The sequence below is a fragment of the Platichthys flesus genome, chromosome 16, assembly GCF_949316205.1.
Source record: "Platichthys flesus chromosome 16, fPlaFle2.1, whole genome shotgun sequence".
NCBI classification, from domain to species: Eukaryota; Metazoa; Chordata; class Actinopteri; order Pleuronectiformes; family Pleuronectidae; genus Platichthys; species Platichthys flesus.
The window spans coordinates 7,275,342-7,289,282 of NC_084960.1; the positions used below are offsets into that span (position 1 = coordinate 7,275,342).

A 13,941-nucleotide genomic window follows, 5' to 3' on the forward strand; every position below is an offset into this window, starting at 1 on the left:
ATAAATACATGTTTTACTTAAACAAAATATGCACTTGACCAAAGATAAAAACGTTGTACGAAATTTTAGCTTGTAATCGCTAACACATGTGTTGTTATTGAATATTCATCAGCCAAGCAAGTTGATTTGGAGGTTGAAAGTTTATGATAAACCCATTGACTTGACTGTCCTTGAACGCGGCTTAAGGCGAGTCGGTTGCTAAGTGACAGTGCGTAAACGGAGACTTCATCAACGGGATAAAACAAAACGTGTTGTTTACATCCGAAGCTGTCACTGGTGAGTTGTTTATTTGATATTGTTTACAAAGTCTAATAACATTACAGTGAGTAGATGATGAGGGAATATTAATTTGTCTGTCAACTACTCCTAGATAGTTGGGATAATAATCAAACTAAGCCCCTAACGAACAAACTATGATTTATTCGGTTTATTTTAGCCGGGGAGCTGAAGTGACCCGACCAGCGGCAGCATGGGCTGGCAGTGCGGTGCAGCTCAGCCCATCTTGATGGATGAGGAGCTTGTGCAGAAGGCAGTTGATGAGCAAACTCCTCGAGATCAAGCTGGGAGAATTGCCCGGGCGGAGGGAATACACCTCGATGAAGTCCTCGCTATACGTCTGGAATTCAGAAGTAAGAAAAGACCATAAAGAGACATCGATCAGTGTATGAAAGTGAATTGTGCTTCGGTATGTGAGATGTCCTCTGTTCGCAGACATCTTGAAGATTGACAACTTATGGGACTTCACATCCTTGACCAGGCTTTGTCTAAACAACAACTTGATAGAGAGGATCGAGGGCCTGGACCGTCTGATGAATCTGACATGGCTCAGTAAGATGAAGCTTTTTTTATTTGCAATGTTTATGTAATGGTTCAAATAGGGAAAAACACATAAAGAGTCCAGTAACTATACAAAGAATAACCAACATCCTTCTGAATGTGTCTTTCAGATCTGTCGTTCAACAGAATAGAAAGAATTGAGGGTCTGGATTCTCTGCGGAAGCTTGAATATCTGAATTTGTCCAACAACAGAATCTCTGTGATTGAAAACATGGGTGAATTTGAGAATCTCACTCATTTCCTCATCTCAAACAACCTCCTTGAACAACTGGATAATGTAAAGTAATACAGTAGTATTGGAATTAGGCTGCTGTGTAACATTTGTGTATTTTCATGTAACATATACCATAATGTAATTCTAATTCATTTTAAAGGTGCTCTCCCTCAGGAAATTCAAGAAACTGTTCAACATCAACTTATCTGGAAACCCTCTCTCAAAGGAGGATGGATACACCTACTTCATTGCTGCCTTCTTTCCAAACTTGACGTGCCTAGACTTCAGATTACTTAGTGAGGAGAAAGTAAGTCTCAACAAAGATGCAGTTGTAATCCACTCTCCTCATATAGGTCTGTTTGGAAAATTGTCATCATAGGTATTTGTAACGTTCCATCTTGATATTGTATTAAAAAAAAACATGTGTCTGTGCAGAAAAAGGAAGCATCTATCAAACACTACCTAGCCGTTGGGAAAATGAGACAAGAAGAGCTGCAGAAACAACAAGCCGATGATGCTGAGCAAAGCCAGAAAGCAGAACTCCAATTACACACAGTAACCTAAAGCTCTTGTTTGTGATGCAATCATTGTCCGCTGAGCTCTGAAACTTGCCAATGCACAGTCGGCGTGACAGGTCAGTTCTATTTTCCCAACAGGACGCCTTTGTGGAAAACCTCAGTGGATCCTATCTGTTTAAGAGCATGTTCAAAGACGATCCAGAAGCGGAGACACTGCGTTGTGTGACAGGAGTGGCTCATCTGCTTCAAACATATCCTTTGATTCTTGGCTTTCTCATCCATGTGGGTGTATTAATGACATGTTCATCTTTGGAAATTAGTCCTTAAATTCCTTGACCCACCGCTTACATTTGAGCATCAAATGGGGGAACTGTGTGAGCAGGTACTTGAAATAGGCTTGGCAGAGCATAAACGAAGAGAGGCAGAGGTAAACTCCTTCCTCAGCGGTCACACAAAGATGGTGACAGACTACCAGAAGAAGGCATCACAGGTTTTGGCAGAATTTCAGCAGCAACACCAAGAGGTTAGCTGCATGGGCCCATGTATAATGTTTCTAAAGGCGCTGTGTAATGCTCAGCACATTTAAATAGATAATAGCTCATTAACTCTGCTTTTAGTAGATAAACATTTCTTATGTTCATGACGCAAGTGAATTTTTCTGGTGTGGAATCTATAAAGTACCTTTTTTTTATAATTTTCTAGAGGATGGTGGAGCTCAGGCAGTTGTCAGACCCAGACAAGCTGCAGGTCAAGATCGGCCAATGCAACGATGCAATCAACCAGCTCTCAGACAGCCTAATGTCACTGGAGCTTAAGCTCAATAGCCAGTTACAGGTAAGTGTGTGTGTGTGTGTGTGTGTGTGTTTTTTATTTGTGTTTTTGTAAGCTGATTGTTATAATTATTACAGATGCTTTAGATTTAGATTAAATACTGCCACCATACGTTTGGAAGTCAAAAAATCTTTTCTTTCATTTCAGGACATCATCAAAGAGTTTGACATCAGCATCTCAGACATGGTTGGCAGTTTCACTGAAACTGTGCAAGGGATATATCCTTTTCATTTGTTTTCTACATCATATGCAATAACGTTGAGTCAGTAAATTAAGTGTTTATTATATTTATATGAGAGACAATATCAAGCTACATCTTAATACAATGCCGGATTAATGCGTCAACGCATAATGGAAAGATCTAGCTCCCTCTGTCTTACCCTCATTTGTGAACAAGATCTAAAGAAACCACCTTCGCTTTCTATTCATCCAATTTGACCAGGAATCAATTTATCTTGAGTCCTATTGTCAATTATTAAGTCCTGTCTAAATTATGCCTTTAACACAATCATACATTTGCCCAATTTCGAGATCTGGAGGATGCTTATCATCAGAAAGTACGAGATATTGCTTTGGTAACTCTGGAGAAAGTGGCCTCGGACAGCGTGGGAGAGGACATGTCAGGTGACGTTAGATGGGTAAGTGTTGTCTCTTTTGTCTCAAACTGGCTAAATGATTATATTATAGTCACTGTAGATTGCTATAGCCTCGTAGTAAAAGCACTGATTACAGCTTATTACTGTCTGCACACTCTGCCATGTTGACACTCCAGTGTTATCCCACAGCCGCCACACTTAAGACCTGTTTTCTCACTTCATTTTATATATGAGAATAATAATCTAATGTGAACACTGATGACAGAGATTAATTCCAGTTGTACAGATGATGCAAAGACATTGGTTATTACCAGTGTCAGTGCCCTCACCCTCTTTTACCTGGGTTCTCTCTTTGTAGCTGTTTACAGACAAAAACATGGTGATGGACGCACTGGCCACCGGCCACGATAACCACCTGCTGAAGATCAGTGACAGAGAGGCTCAGTGTGTTACACGTGTCGAGGCCTGGAAAGTGTCCCTGGTTAAAGGGGTAGGGAGCTGGAATTACTTTACAGCGAGCAGCCCAGTTCATATTTTCATAATTGACAAACCTCTACTTCGCATCTCACTATCTTGTTTTGTTATTGTTTGCCTTTTTTCTTTATGGCTTATTACAGGCTCAAGACAAAGAACGTAAGCGGAACCAAACTTGCCTCTCAGACACCCTCAAGTATATCGACCATTTGCACGAGCAGCTGGAGGAGTTCCAGTGGCAAGATCTTTGAGGCAAACAATCATTTCGTTCACATACTTGTGATTGAAATAGAACAGGACATTCTCACAACATTCTGAGACGACTGTCATACAACAAATGTCACTATGTTAAAATAAAAATATGAATCTATTATTGTATGTTTTTGTTCCAAACATTCCATTTGTTCCCTGTTTGTTGGTCCTTTGGTTATTAACCAATAAAATAATGATTTCATCTGTTCATTGAGACAAACAACAAAGAGTTGTTTGTCTCATTAATTATGTGTCTGAATATAAAAATTATTTGATTATTGTGAGCAAGAGGGAACAGTTCATTATGCATATCAAGACTAAACACAGATAATTGTAAACCTTGGCAGGATTAAAGTACATTTGGATTTAACTATTTTATTATATTAGAACAACTATCATAATGGAGAGGGTATAAGTTTGTTTTATTATTTAACCTAATAGATAATAAAACCATACAACAGGCTGATCCACACTCCATACCAGATGCTGGCGGTGTTGCACCAAATCGTTGTTTGCCCCCCTCGCACATAACACAAGAAGAAGCAGTAAACGGAGAGAAGAAGAAGAAGAGGACGCTGCAGCGCTCCGCTCCAGAAGAAGAAACAACCCTCAACCTGAGCGAAGTCTCCCCCCTCACTGCTCGATGTGACGGCTCCGGACCTTCCTCTCTCCCGCTGCGGCTCAGTCGACGAGTTCATGACGGTTTCGGACAGTGACTCTCTCGCGCTCATCATGCCTGTCCCAGCCGAGTGCTGCAGCTCCAGCGAGCCGGCCCGCTCATCCTCGGCGTCGCTTGTGCCCGCCGCCCCGATCAACACCCACCAGCCGGGGGTGGCCACCTCGCTTCTGTACAGCGGCTCGCAGTTCCGGGGCTACCAGAAGAGCAAAGGCAACTCCTACGACGTCGAGGTCGTCCTGCAGGTGAGTTCCGCCTCGTCCTCATGTCGATGTGATTTTCCTTCTATCAATGAAGTCGACATATTTGTAGCCTTAGTTGCTAACTGACAAACTTAGCAGACGTTAGCTCCCTTAGCTCGTTTCTATGACCTAAATTTCGAGCTAGCTCAGAGCTCTGTGTTGCTGCTGTGGTGTTACATTTAGAATTTTGACCAAATGTTGACAATTAACTTTATCGTCAACTACTTGTATAACACACACACACACACAGAGACAGACACACATACAACCCAACATGTTAGCATTTTGTGCAACTACCTGCTCCAACGGGCGAAATGAGTCTTGTCCTTTTCACTCCACCCAGTCTCTCCCTATTCTGTTTACACTATTTATTATTTATATTCTCTTTATAGGTTTTTCATATTTCCTTGCCTGTGTAAGGAATGTTTAAGGATGTTTACCTGCTGCTGTAACATTCCACAGGTCCCCACTGTGGGATTAAACAAGGATTCTCTTATTTTATAAACAGTAGACATTACGCGTGCACTGTTAAATAGTGACCCGTCTGTTCACACCAGTCTACTGCCATGTACACGTCCTGCCAAAGAAGCAGGAGAAGAATCTTGTGCATTGCTGATTTCAGGCCAGTTACTGTACGTGTTCCCTGTTTGTCTTTTTGCAGCATGTGACCGTGGAGGACTCGTATCTGTGTGGCTACCTGAAGATAAAGGGTCTAACTGAGGTGAGATGTGAAATAGGTCAGATGTTATGAGGCTGACCTTTATTCTGTCAGAGAACCGGTCCCAGCTGGTTTGATTCAGACTGAACTGTGATAAAGATTAATGGGCGGACAAATATGTGTTTAGACTAGTCTTTTTCTTATTTTCTTTTCTTGTGTCAACCAAATGCGCTTTTCATTATGCAGCATGTGGAGGAGAGAAGGTCAGCAGGGTTCAGGGGGGGTACGTTGGCTCAGGCAGAGTGGATTGAAAGACGAGTGGAATAAATCATAAATTCAAATGGAATAAATTATTTCCCACATTTTGGTTATTTAAAAATGTCCTGCTGCACAACACACAAGCTGCTGACAGGTTGTTTTTTGTGGTCTAAAATTCACTTTTGTCTTAGATATGTTAAAGTTCATTTAATGTTATTCCTCCATCGTAAAAATTCCGTGCATAGTTTGGAACTTATCTGTGTTGCAGCTCTTTGTCAACGATACAGATATCATCACGCTGTAATAAAATTATTAACGAGACCGACGTGGGACTGATAACTGTCTGCAAACACAGTTTATCAGCAGTTCACTGGGCTTGGCTGTGGGATAGACTACGGATACCTACTGCCCTGCCTGTAGTTTGTGAGATAATGTGGAGTTTCAAGGGGTTACTCTCTACTTCACCTTATCTTCAATAATGGGGATGTTTAGGAACAGCTTATTCCTTCCGAGCTGTCTCGACAAAGGTCTTACATTTCACTCATTAGGGTCTTAAAAAGTCATTAGATTTGTATTTTACTTATTGAATCCTGCAGAAACCGTAAGCTGAAAATCTGGAGTCTTGAATCATCATAGCAGTTCAACAGAGCCTTTCATACTTTCTCTGACTTCTGCACTCATGTAAAAATGTTCCACTGCATTGTTCTTCCCGTCTTAACCTTTCTTTCTCTGTGTGATAGGAGTATCCCACTCTCACAACATTTTTTGCTGGAGAAATTATCAGTCAGAAACGGCCTTTCTTAACCAGGAAGTGGGACGCAGATGAGGATGTGGACAGAAAGCACTGGGTACGCTGTGTTGAGTTTGTATTTGTGATCGCTGACTGATACAGCTTCGGAAACTGGCATTTCTCAAACTGTTTGTATGTCTTCTTCACTAGGGCAAGTTTCCACCTTTTTACAAATATGCCAAAAGCTTCAACTCGGACGACTTTGACTATGAAGCACTGGACAACAGTGATTACGTCTTCATGAGGTGGAAAGTAAGTAGCTGATGTTACTCTCACGTGTCCCCCTGTCTCTCTCGTGTTGGTGCTAAACACTGACCTCCGCTCGTCTTGTCCTGCACCGTCAGGAGCAGTTTCTGGTTCCGGACCACACTATCAAAGACATCAGCGGTGCCTCCTTCGCAGGCTTCTACTACATCTGCTTTCAGAAGTCCACAGCTACTATTGAGGGCTACTATTACCACAGGAGCTCTGAATGGTAACTACTTCGCCTCCTTGTGGCCCTGCTGCAGAATGCCTGGCTAAATTCAATGATTGAAAGAAAATTGTAAATATTTCTTCTGTTAATATTGCTCTCTTCTTTTTATCTTGCGCCTGCAGGTACCAGTCTCTTATCTTAAACCATGTTCAAGAGCACAGCGTGCCCATTTATGAATTTCGGTGACAAGAAAAACTCAGGTGCTCAGCATGAGGTAAAGGGCAGTTCACACTGACCTGTGCTTAAATGGGACGGGAGCGACGGAGAGCTAATGATGCCATGAATAGGGGTGACCTGTTTCCTCACGGCAGGGGAAGTGAAGGCAGACAGTCTTCTGATGGAGTCAAAGCAAAGACAGTGCAGCGAGACAGAAGACCTAAAGGCCAAAGATGGTTCTCACAGCTGCTGTAGAACTTGATGTTTGCCCCGTATTTCATTTTTAATTTCTTTCTCTGGACTGTTTTTTATTTTAAATTTTGTGCAGCGGTTCTCTGTGCCCTCTCACAGAATCTGTCTCCTTGTAGCTGGACATCCAGACAGTTCCAGTTTGCTTTCGTGGAGACATTATGAGCATAATTTGCCTTTTTAGTTTAGAGTCACATGAGAGTAAAGGTGTCAAAGGAGTTTTGCTCAGAAAGCTCTTATTTTATTTTAGAGATTTTCAACAAAAGCAATGATGAGCAGTGATCTACTTTGTCCTGTGAGACTAAGTCATGGTCTGATGATCAGGGAGGAAATAAACTGGAACTCAAAATGATCACTGATATTTTCAAAGCTGCTGGGTTTTTCAAAGATCCTCTAATCAATGGCTACACGTTGAATTTTCGCTATGCAAAACTCACTAATGGAATTTTTTTTTTAATTATTTTTCGTCTGTGCGCCGGTTGCAGCCAGTGGGTGGAGACTTTCTGTTCTCAGGTTGTTCCTCCATTCTTCTTGGCTAACTATCTCAAGAAAACCTCAAGAGAATCCTTTCAAATTTGCAACAAATATTTCGATTTTGGTGGATCAAGGTCTCACAAAACGAGGTTTGGGCTTTTTGAACAGGATATCTCAAGTCTGCCTTTAGGAAATTTCCAATTTTGACCAGTTGGATTTAAAGATGCTAGATTTCAGTGGTGACCTCATACGTCTGGAAGAGAAATGTACGTAGACTGAAACTGCACTGGTTGGCGGAGGCATACAACCATAGGGCGGTATCTTTACTTTTATTTTCAAGAGTGAGATATTTATTTTTTTAATCAAGAGGAAAAGTGTATATGAAAGTTTAATGGTGGAATCAATAAGGAGGCTTATGGGTATCGTAGCTCAGCTGCTGAGTTGTGTTTCAGGATTGTGGTCATGTGAGAGATGGAGCAGGGAGATCTAATGGCGCACTTGCAGTCTCACTGAATCACTGTCAAGTGTATTGTAGTTCATGTGTGGCTGAACTGGTTTGTTTTACTACATTTGTCTGGTTTTGAAAATGTCTCAAAATAGGAGATTCAAGTCGCGCATTTCTACGATGTGCCACTGCTCTACTCACCGGGGAATGTGCTGTAAAGAAGCCCCTCGTGTGGCTCGGGCCCGTTGGAAGAGGTGACGGAGACAGAACAAAACCTGCTGCCTTACCATTTTAAAGTTTTGTAGAGTTGCAACACAAGAGCTCAAGGTTACACGGTTGGTGATGTTTTATTTGAAGAAATCCAAGTATATTTCTGCAAGAGAAATGAAAGCTTCTGATCAGCGGTCTCCTGAGAAGTGTATCTGTGGGTCACGTGCTGGAGAGTGCATGTCCTCTGCCTGCCTGTGTGTTGCTCGTAGCCTTTCAGCCGGCCTCCTGGCCCGCAGCATGACACAAGGACTCGTGGGGTTGTCGGGGGGGAAACTCTTGACACACTATGTTTTTTTTCATTTCAACCCAAGTAAGTGGACTGACCACTTCACAGTCTGAATGACTTCAAAATAATTTGCTTGCTTTTTTAAAATTAATCGACTAAATCAAAAATGTGCAATGTAAAGAAATGTGTTTGTTTGAGAGTGTGTCTGTAAAAGTCAGATGATGTGTGATAAATCTGCTATGAATGTATCGTATGAGATGGAATAAAGAGAAATATTTATACTTTATTGCTTTTACACTGATGTACGTCTGATCATTGAGATGGCGGCGGACACTAGATGTCAGTAGTGGACCACGAAAGTTGTTTTTGGTGTCCGGGAATCAAACCAAACTGTTTTAAGTTCAAACATCTGAACATTTGGCAGCAGCACAGTAAAGTGTGACTCACCTCATTGTCGCTGAGCTGTTGAAGAGTGAATCGACTACAATGCTGATGGTGTGGGAAAATAAATGTTTTGGCTGCCACACAATAAGAATGCAGTGTGCACTCACCTTTTGACTTGAAACCCCTTTGAGCACATATTTTATTAATAGAGGAGGTGATCCACACCCTACAGGCTGCAGGTTGTCAACATTCCCTTTTCGGGTTAACTTTATGTGGTGAAAGTTCCCGTAACCCTTAAATACAGGTTTGGTTTTCTTCAGAGAAATGATGAGGGCCTTTGATAAGTGTTGTTGCCTGGTTACACCCAGGCTTAGGACATTTCTTGGGAATATAAAAATGAGTCTGTCAATAAATGTGGCTCGTGTTTGGTGTACGTGCAGCACCTGAGGATTCCTGCCTGGAGATGAGGTAACATTTTCTCAAATCAGGAAAGAAAAAAAAAAGAATGAGGGGGAACAACTTCCTTGTGTGCCTTTAACAATGCTGAATGTCATCAGGACAGAGACACCCACTGTCTCCAGGTCTGATGCTTTCTATTTTCAATCCGTTGTATCATCTATGCACTTTGGCCTTGATTTAAAATAATCCATTTGTTTTATTATTTCAGCATCTGATGCAGCCAATCGAGATCAAGACACACTCACAGAATCTCCATAAAAGCAAATCAATGAAACAAAGATTATAATAGTTGTGATTTAATTGCTTCTAGTATTGTACTGAGTACTACAAATTAAACAAAATAAAAATAAAGGATGAGCAGACGTCCCCTTTATTTAGTGACTTTTATTCTTTATTACTAAGTAGTCTGCCAACTTCAAAAAGGGAAAAATCTTCATCAAGTCTGGTGTGAAATAAAAACAGAATTACACTTAAGTGTTTAATCTGGTGTTATAGAATGATCCTCTTGTTTTTCTTCATATATTTGTTTTTCCATAAACTGCTTTGTGTTTTGTCCTTTCAATTAATAATTTTTCATTGTACTGTCTGTGAGATCTCAAGAGTTTGGTTTTTACTGTACAGAATAAACACAGCAGAGAGGATGTGATACAGTTGACTTTATTATCTAAATTCAAGTCGGTTGTATCTTATTTTATACAGTGAAGCTCATCTCATGTAGTAATCATGTTATAACAAGGGGATTATTCTCATTGTACGTCTTTGTGAGAGGAAACAATAGGATCTTTACTAAAGAATGTTTCCTTCAGCAAAGAATGGGACAACTTTTGTTTCTGCCTCACTCACCTCTGTGAGACAATAAACCTTCCTGAGCCACGTCTCTCAGTTTTGGTGCAATCCTGGAGTTTTCTGCGAGTGACGGAGTTACGAGGTTTTGCTTCTGCCTCTGACTCACACCGGGCAGCCCCGCCCGCGTCCCCGTGGAGAATATAAACCCGCCATCACTGCCTCGGTCTCAAACCAGGTCGAGGCACAGAGGCTACACCTGCAGCTCAGAGTCAAACCAGGGATCTTCTTCACCCTGAGTCCTGGTTCTGTCGTCTCACCATGGAGGCCCAGCGGTATCCCATGAGTGTGCGTTTCACCGGAGTGTTGCACAAGGAGAAGAGCAAAGTAAGCGCACACTGAGTCATCCATCATTTTGTTACCATCCAGAACTTCAGTGTGATAAATCTGCATTCTCCTGTTTCCAGATGTACATCACCTCAGTGCTGTGGTCTGACCAGAGTGACATCATTGTTTACAGAACTTTTGGGGAGTTCAAGAAATTCCACGTGAGTGTTAAACGCGCGTAAAAATCTAAATCGCGCGTAAAAGTGGCTGTTTTTCTTTCTTTTCTTTTTTTTTTTAACCCGCTCTGTTCCTTTTCCTCAACGTACAGAAAAAAATGAAGGCGGTCTTCCCGGCAGCAAGTAAATTGAAAAAATCGGACAGAATCATCCCAAAGTTCCGAGGTGAGCGTGCGTAATTCCCAGCTGCGGTTTGGTTTCTTCCTGCGCCATCGAGGCTGTTGCGCATTGTGACTCCGTGCGTCCTGCTTCCTCTAGACAAGAAGACGAAGCGGATCGGTCCCAAGAAATCCCTCTTGCGCCTCAAATCCTTGCATAAATACTGCAACGAGCTTCTGAGCTGCGACCCGCGGGTCACTCAGTCTGGAGACCTCATCCAGTTCTTCCAGCCCAAAGACCAGGACCTGCAGCCGGACTTCCCTAAGAACAGGTACGCTAAACATGTTGGATATTTTTTTAAAGTTTAGTGCCGGAGGAGATTTTTTACCTCTCTGGGATTCCTTTCAACAAAGTCTGGGTGTCACCCAGATTCCAACTCGTGAATCACTTCTAAACAATGGCAGATTTGTCTTAAATAGAACAGTATTGTTGATGCTAAGGATGTGAAAGTGTTGAACAATGCACAAAAAACAACAAGCTGTCACAAACCGACTTGAAAATTAATTTTCAGATTAGTCCTGCAAACATGGGCGTGTGGAAATAAAAGCTGCAATCTAAACCACAGGCCAAGCAAACTGCCCATTCCTGTTTAGCACAGTCACTACACTAGTATTGTTGAAGAGTCGACCAGGAGCTATTCAGCTTTCACACTGCACAGAAAAATAATATGGACAGAAGAATAAAATCAGACCCGCGCATAACCTCTCTTCGTTTTACTCTTCTCCTCAGCATCATCATCATGCCCTCGGAAGATGAACTCAACGGCGACACAGGCCACCTCCAAGGCGGCAACGTGACCCAGCCGTTTGTCACCGAGACGTACAGATGTGTGGCCTCGTACGAGACCAAAGACACCAAGAACAAGCCTTTCAAAGTGGCCGTGGATGAAAAAGTGGACGTACTGATTAAGGATAAAGCAGGTGAGCAGAGCAACTTCTGTCAGTTGATGAATCAGAGTAACGGGCCCAGGGGCTCGCTGGCATCAGTATAATGTGCAATTCTGGTGGTTCAGGCTGGTGGCTCGTGGAGAACGAGGACAAACACATGGCCTGGTTCCCTGCCCCGTATCTGGAGAAGCTGGATGATGATTACGATGAAGATGAAACCGATGGGACTCCTGAAAGAGGTACGTGCATAGATTCAGGTCCTTTTGTGCTCTTTCTCAAGACACCATCAACACCTCAGCGTTCATGTCTGTCAACAGGACACTGAAGTTCTTTTGTATCCCTCTCAGGAACACTGTGCACTGCGATCAAGAGCTACAAGGCCACCAAAGACGATGAGCTGTCTGTGCACATCGGTGCAATGGTGGAGGTCCTGCAGAAGTCTGACAACGGCTGGTGGCTCATCAGGTGTTTATTAAATCAGGCCTTTTTTTATTTATTAAATCTTAAATGAGTTAAATGTGCATCAAACTCTGAGCTCATGTTTTCCTCCTGAAGCCTGTAAACATGGGTATCTTGATTTTAAAAAGTCCAGATTTTAAATCCTGCCCGTCTCTTTCTTTCCTTTAACAGATACAATGGTAAAGCAGGTTACATCCCCTCCATGTACCTGCAGCCCTACAGCCACCCTCACGTCCGCATGGCAGCCAACCATCAAAACCGTCGCTCCTCCTCTGCGCTACCGGCCTCCTCCTCCTCCTCCTCCTCCTTGATGCTGGAACAGTCCCACCAGCTCAGCCTCTCTTCAGGAAACCTTCTGCAGCTTCCACCCAACAGGTCCTCAACCCCCCGTCTGCTCACACCCGACATGATGCAGAGGTCTCGCTCTCTCGACATCCTGTCTGAGCCACCTCGTGCTCTGCCAGCCCTGAGTACCTCTGCCACCAAGGTCGCAACAGCAACCGGCCCTGCAAAACACTTTCCTCCGCCCACCATCATGGTGCAAATGGCCGGAGGGGAGGAGGAGGAGGAGCGTGGCAAGAGCCTGAGAGCAGAGAGCGATGCAAGCTTTGGGAGCAGCAGCAGCGAATTCAGCTGCAGCGACGACCTCAGTTCCTCCTCAGCCAGCTCGACCTTCAACCTGAGCCAGAGCGCCACTGGTGACTGGCTGCGCCACAGCCGTACGCCTCCACCCATGAAGAGCAGCGGCCTCAGCCCAACCTATGCCACCGAGGGGAAAATGCTCCCCAGCGTCTCTGATCCCAACATTTACAAGGGGAGCTCCAAGCCCAAGGTGCCGCCCAGGCCGAGGCCTCGGGAGATCCTCACCCGCTGCACCACCATCACCCGCAAGAACGCCGGCCGAGGCCTGCCCCCCACACAAACTGAGATACTGAGCCAGTGAACTTTTACTATCAAGGAACCTCACCGGTTCTATAGATGCTGAGTTTTGTTTAATTTTATCCTCATACAGGTTGACATTCTGCTGCCTTTATCAAAACTAGGGGGTTGTTCCATACTATTTAGTGATCCACTCACACATCCACAGTTAAGACTGTGTCCAGAAAACTAACTGGAATTAAGAGTCAATAATCAGTATTGTGCATGTTCTCAACTTCGGTAAAGTCTGCTAAATTTGACCAGCTCACATGATCAAATAGGCTGATCAATCAGGTTACAGTAGACATTCTTAGCCCACATCTTCACTTCCCGCTCTAAAACCTTTATTTTCCATACTGGAAACCCGTGTTGTGCCTTATATGCATGTGCACTGTGTTGAGTGCAAGAGTTTGATTGGTTTGTTATTTTACCTGCAAAAAAAAAATCAGGCTGTTGCTGAAGTAAAACTAAACCTCACGTGAATAATGGGACGTGTGCAAATACTTAACTCAGACTTTAAACCCCAGATTAAACCATGTAGAACAGCTGGGTGTTCACCTGTTACTGTGGAGCTGGGAACAAATAAAAACACTTGTATCATGCGTCTTGTGTGAAATCAGCTCATTGACTTTGTCCTCCTGTGTTTGGACTGAGAACACTCAAGCTGTGCGCCCCACCCGCAGCTTTT

The 13,941-nt window shown here is 43.1% G+C and overlaps 2 protein-coding genes across 2 annotated transcripts; both read left to right on the forward strand.

Annotated features, from left to right (window-relative positions):
• The first annotated feature begins 217 nt into the window (after positions 1-217).
• drc3 (dynein regulatory complex subunit 3) lies at positions 218-3,882 on the forward strand. The gene is made up of 13 exons (XM_062408584.1): positions 218-276; positions 437-629; positions 712-828; positions 948-1,114; positions 1,212-1,358; positions 1,487-1,606; positions 1,708-1,820; positions 1,918-2,092; positions 2,272-2,403; positions 2,548-2,618; positions 2,915-3,038; positions 3,355-3,486; positions 3,614-3,882. Exons 2-13 carry the CDS (start codon positions 470-472, stop codon positions 3,719-3,721), a joined length of 1,566 nt encoding a protein of 521 aa, XP_062264568.1. The 5' UTR covers positions 218-276; positions 437-469; the 3' UTR covers positions 3,722-3,882.
• Positions 3,883-4,273: 391 nt separating this feature from the next.
• On the forward strand, positions 4,274-13,855 carry LOC133970961 (SH3 and PX domain-containing protein 2A-like). Its single transcript, XM_062408126.1, has 15 exons — positions 4,274-4,643; positions 5,302-5,361; positions 6,297-6,404; positions 6,497-6,598; positions 6,691-6,821; positions 6,944-7,003; positions 8,625-8,725; positions 10,506-10,654; positions 10,735-10,815; positions 10,923-10,995; positions 11,089-11,260; positions 11,719-11,909; positions 12,002-12,115; positions 12,224-12,341; positions 12,507-13,855. The coding sequence occupies exons 1-15, from the start codon at positions 4,419-4,421 to the stop codon at positions 13,276-13,278; spliced, it is 2,457 nt and encodes an 818-aa protein (XP_062264110.1). The 5' UTR covers positions 4,274-4,418; the 3' UTR covers positions 13,279-13,855.
• The last annotated feature ends 86 nt before the right edge of the window (positions 13,856-13,941 follow it).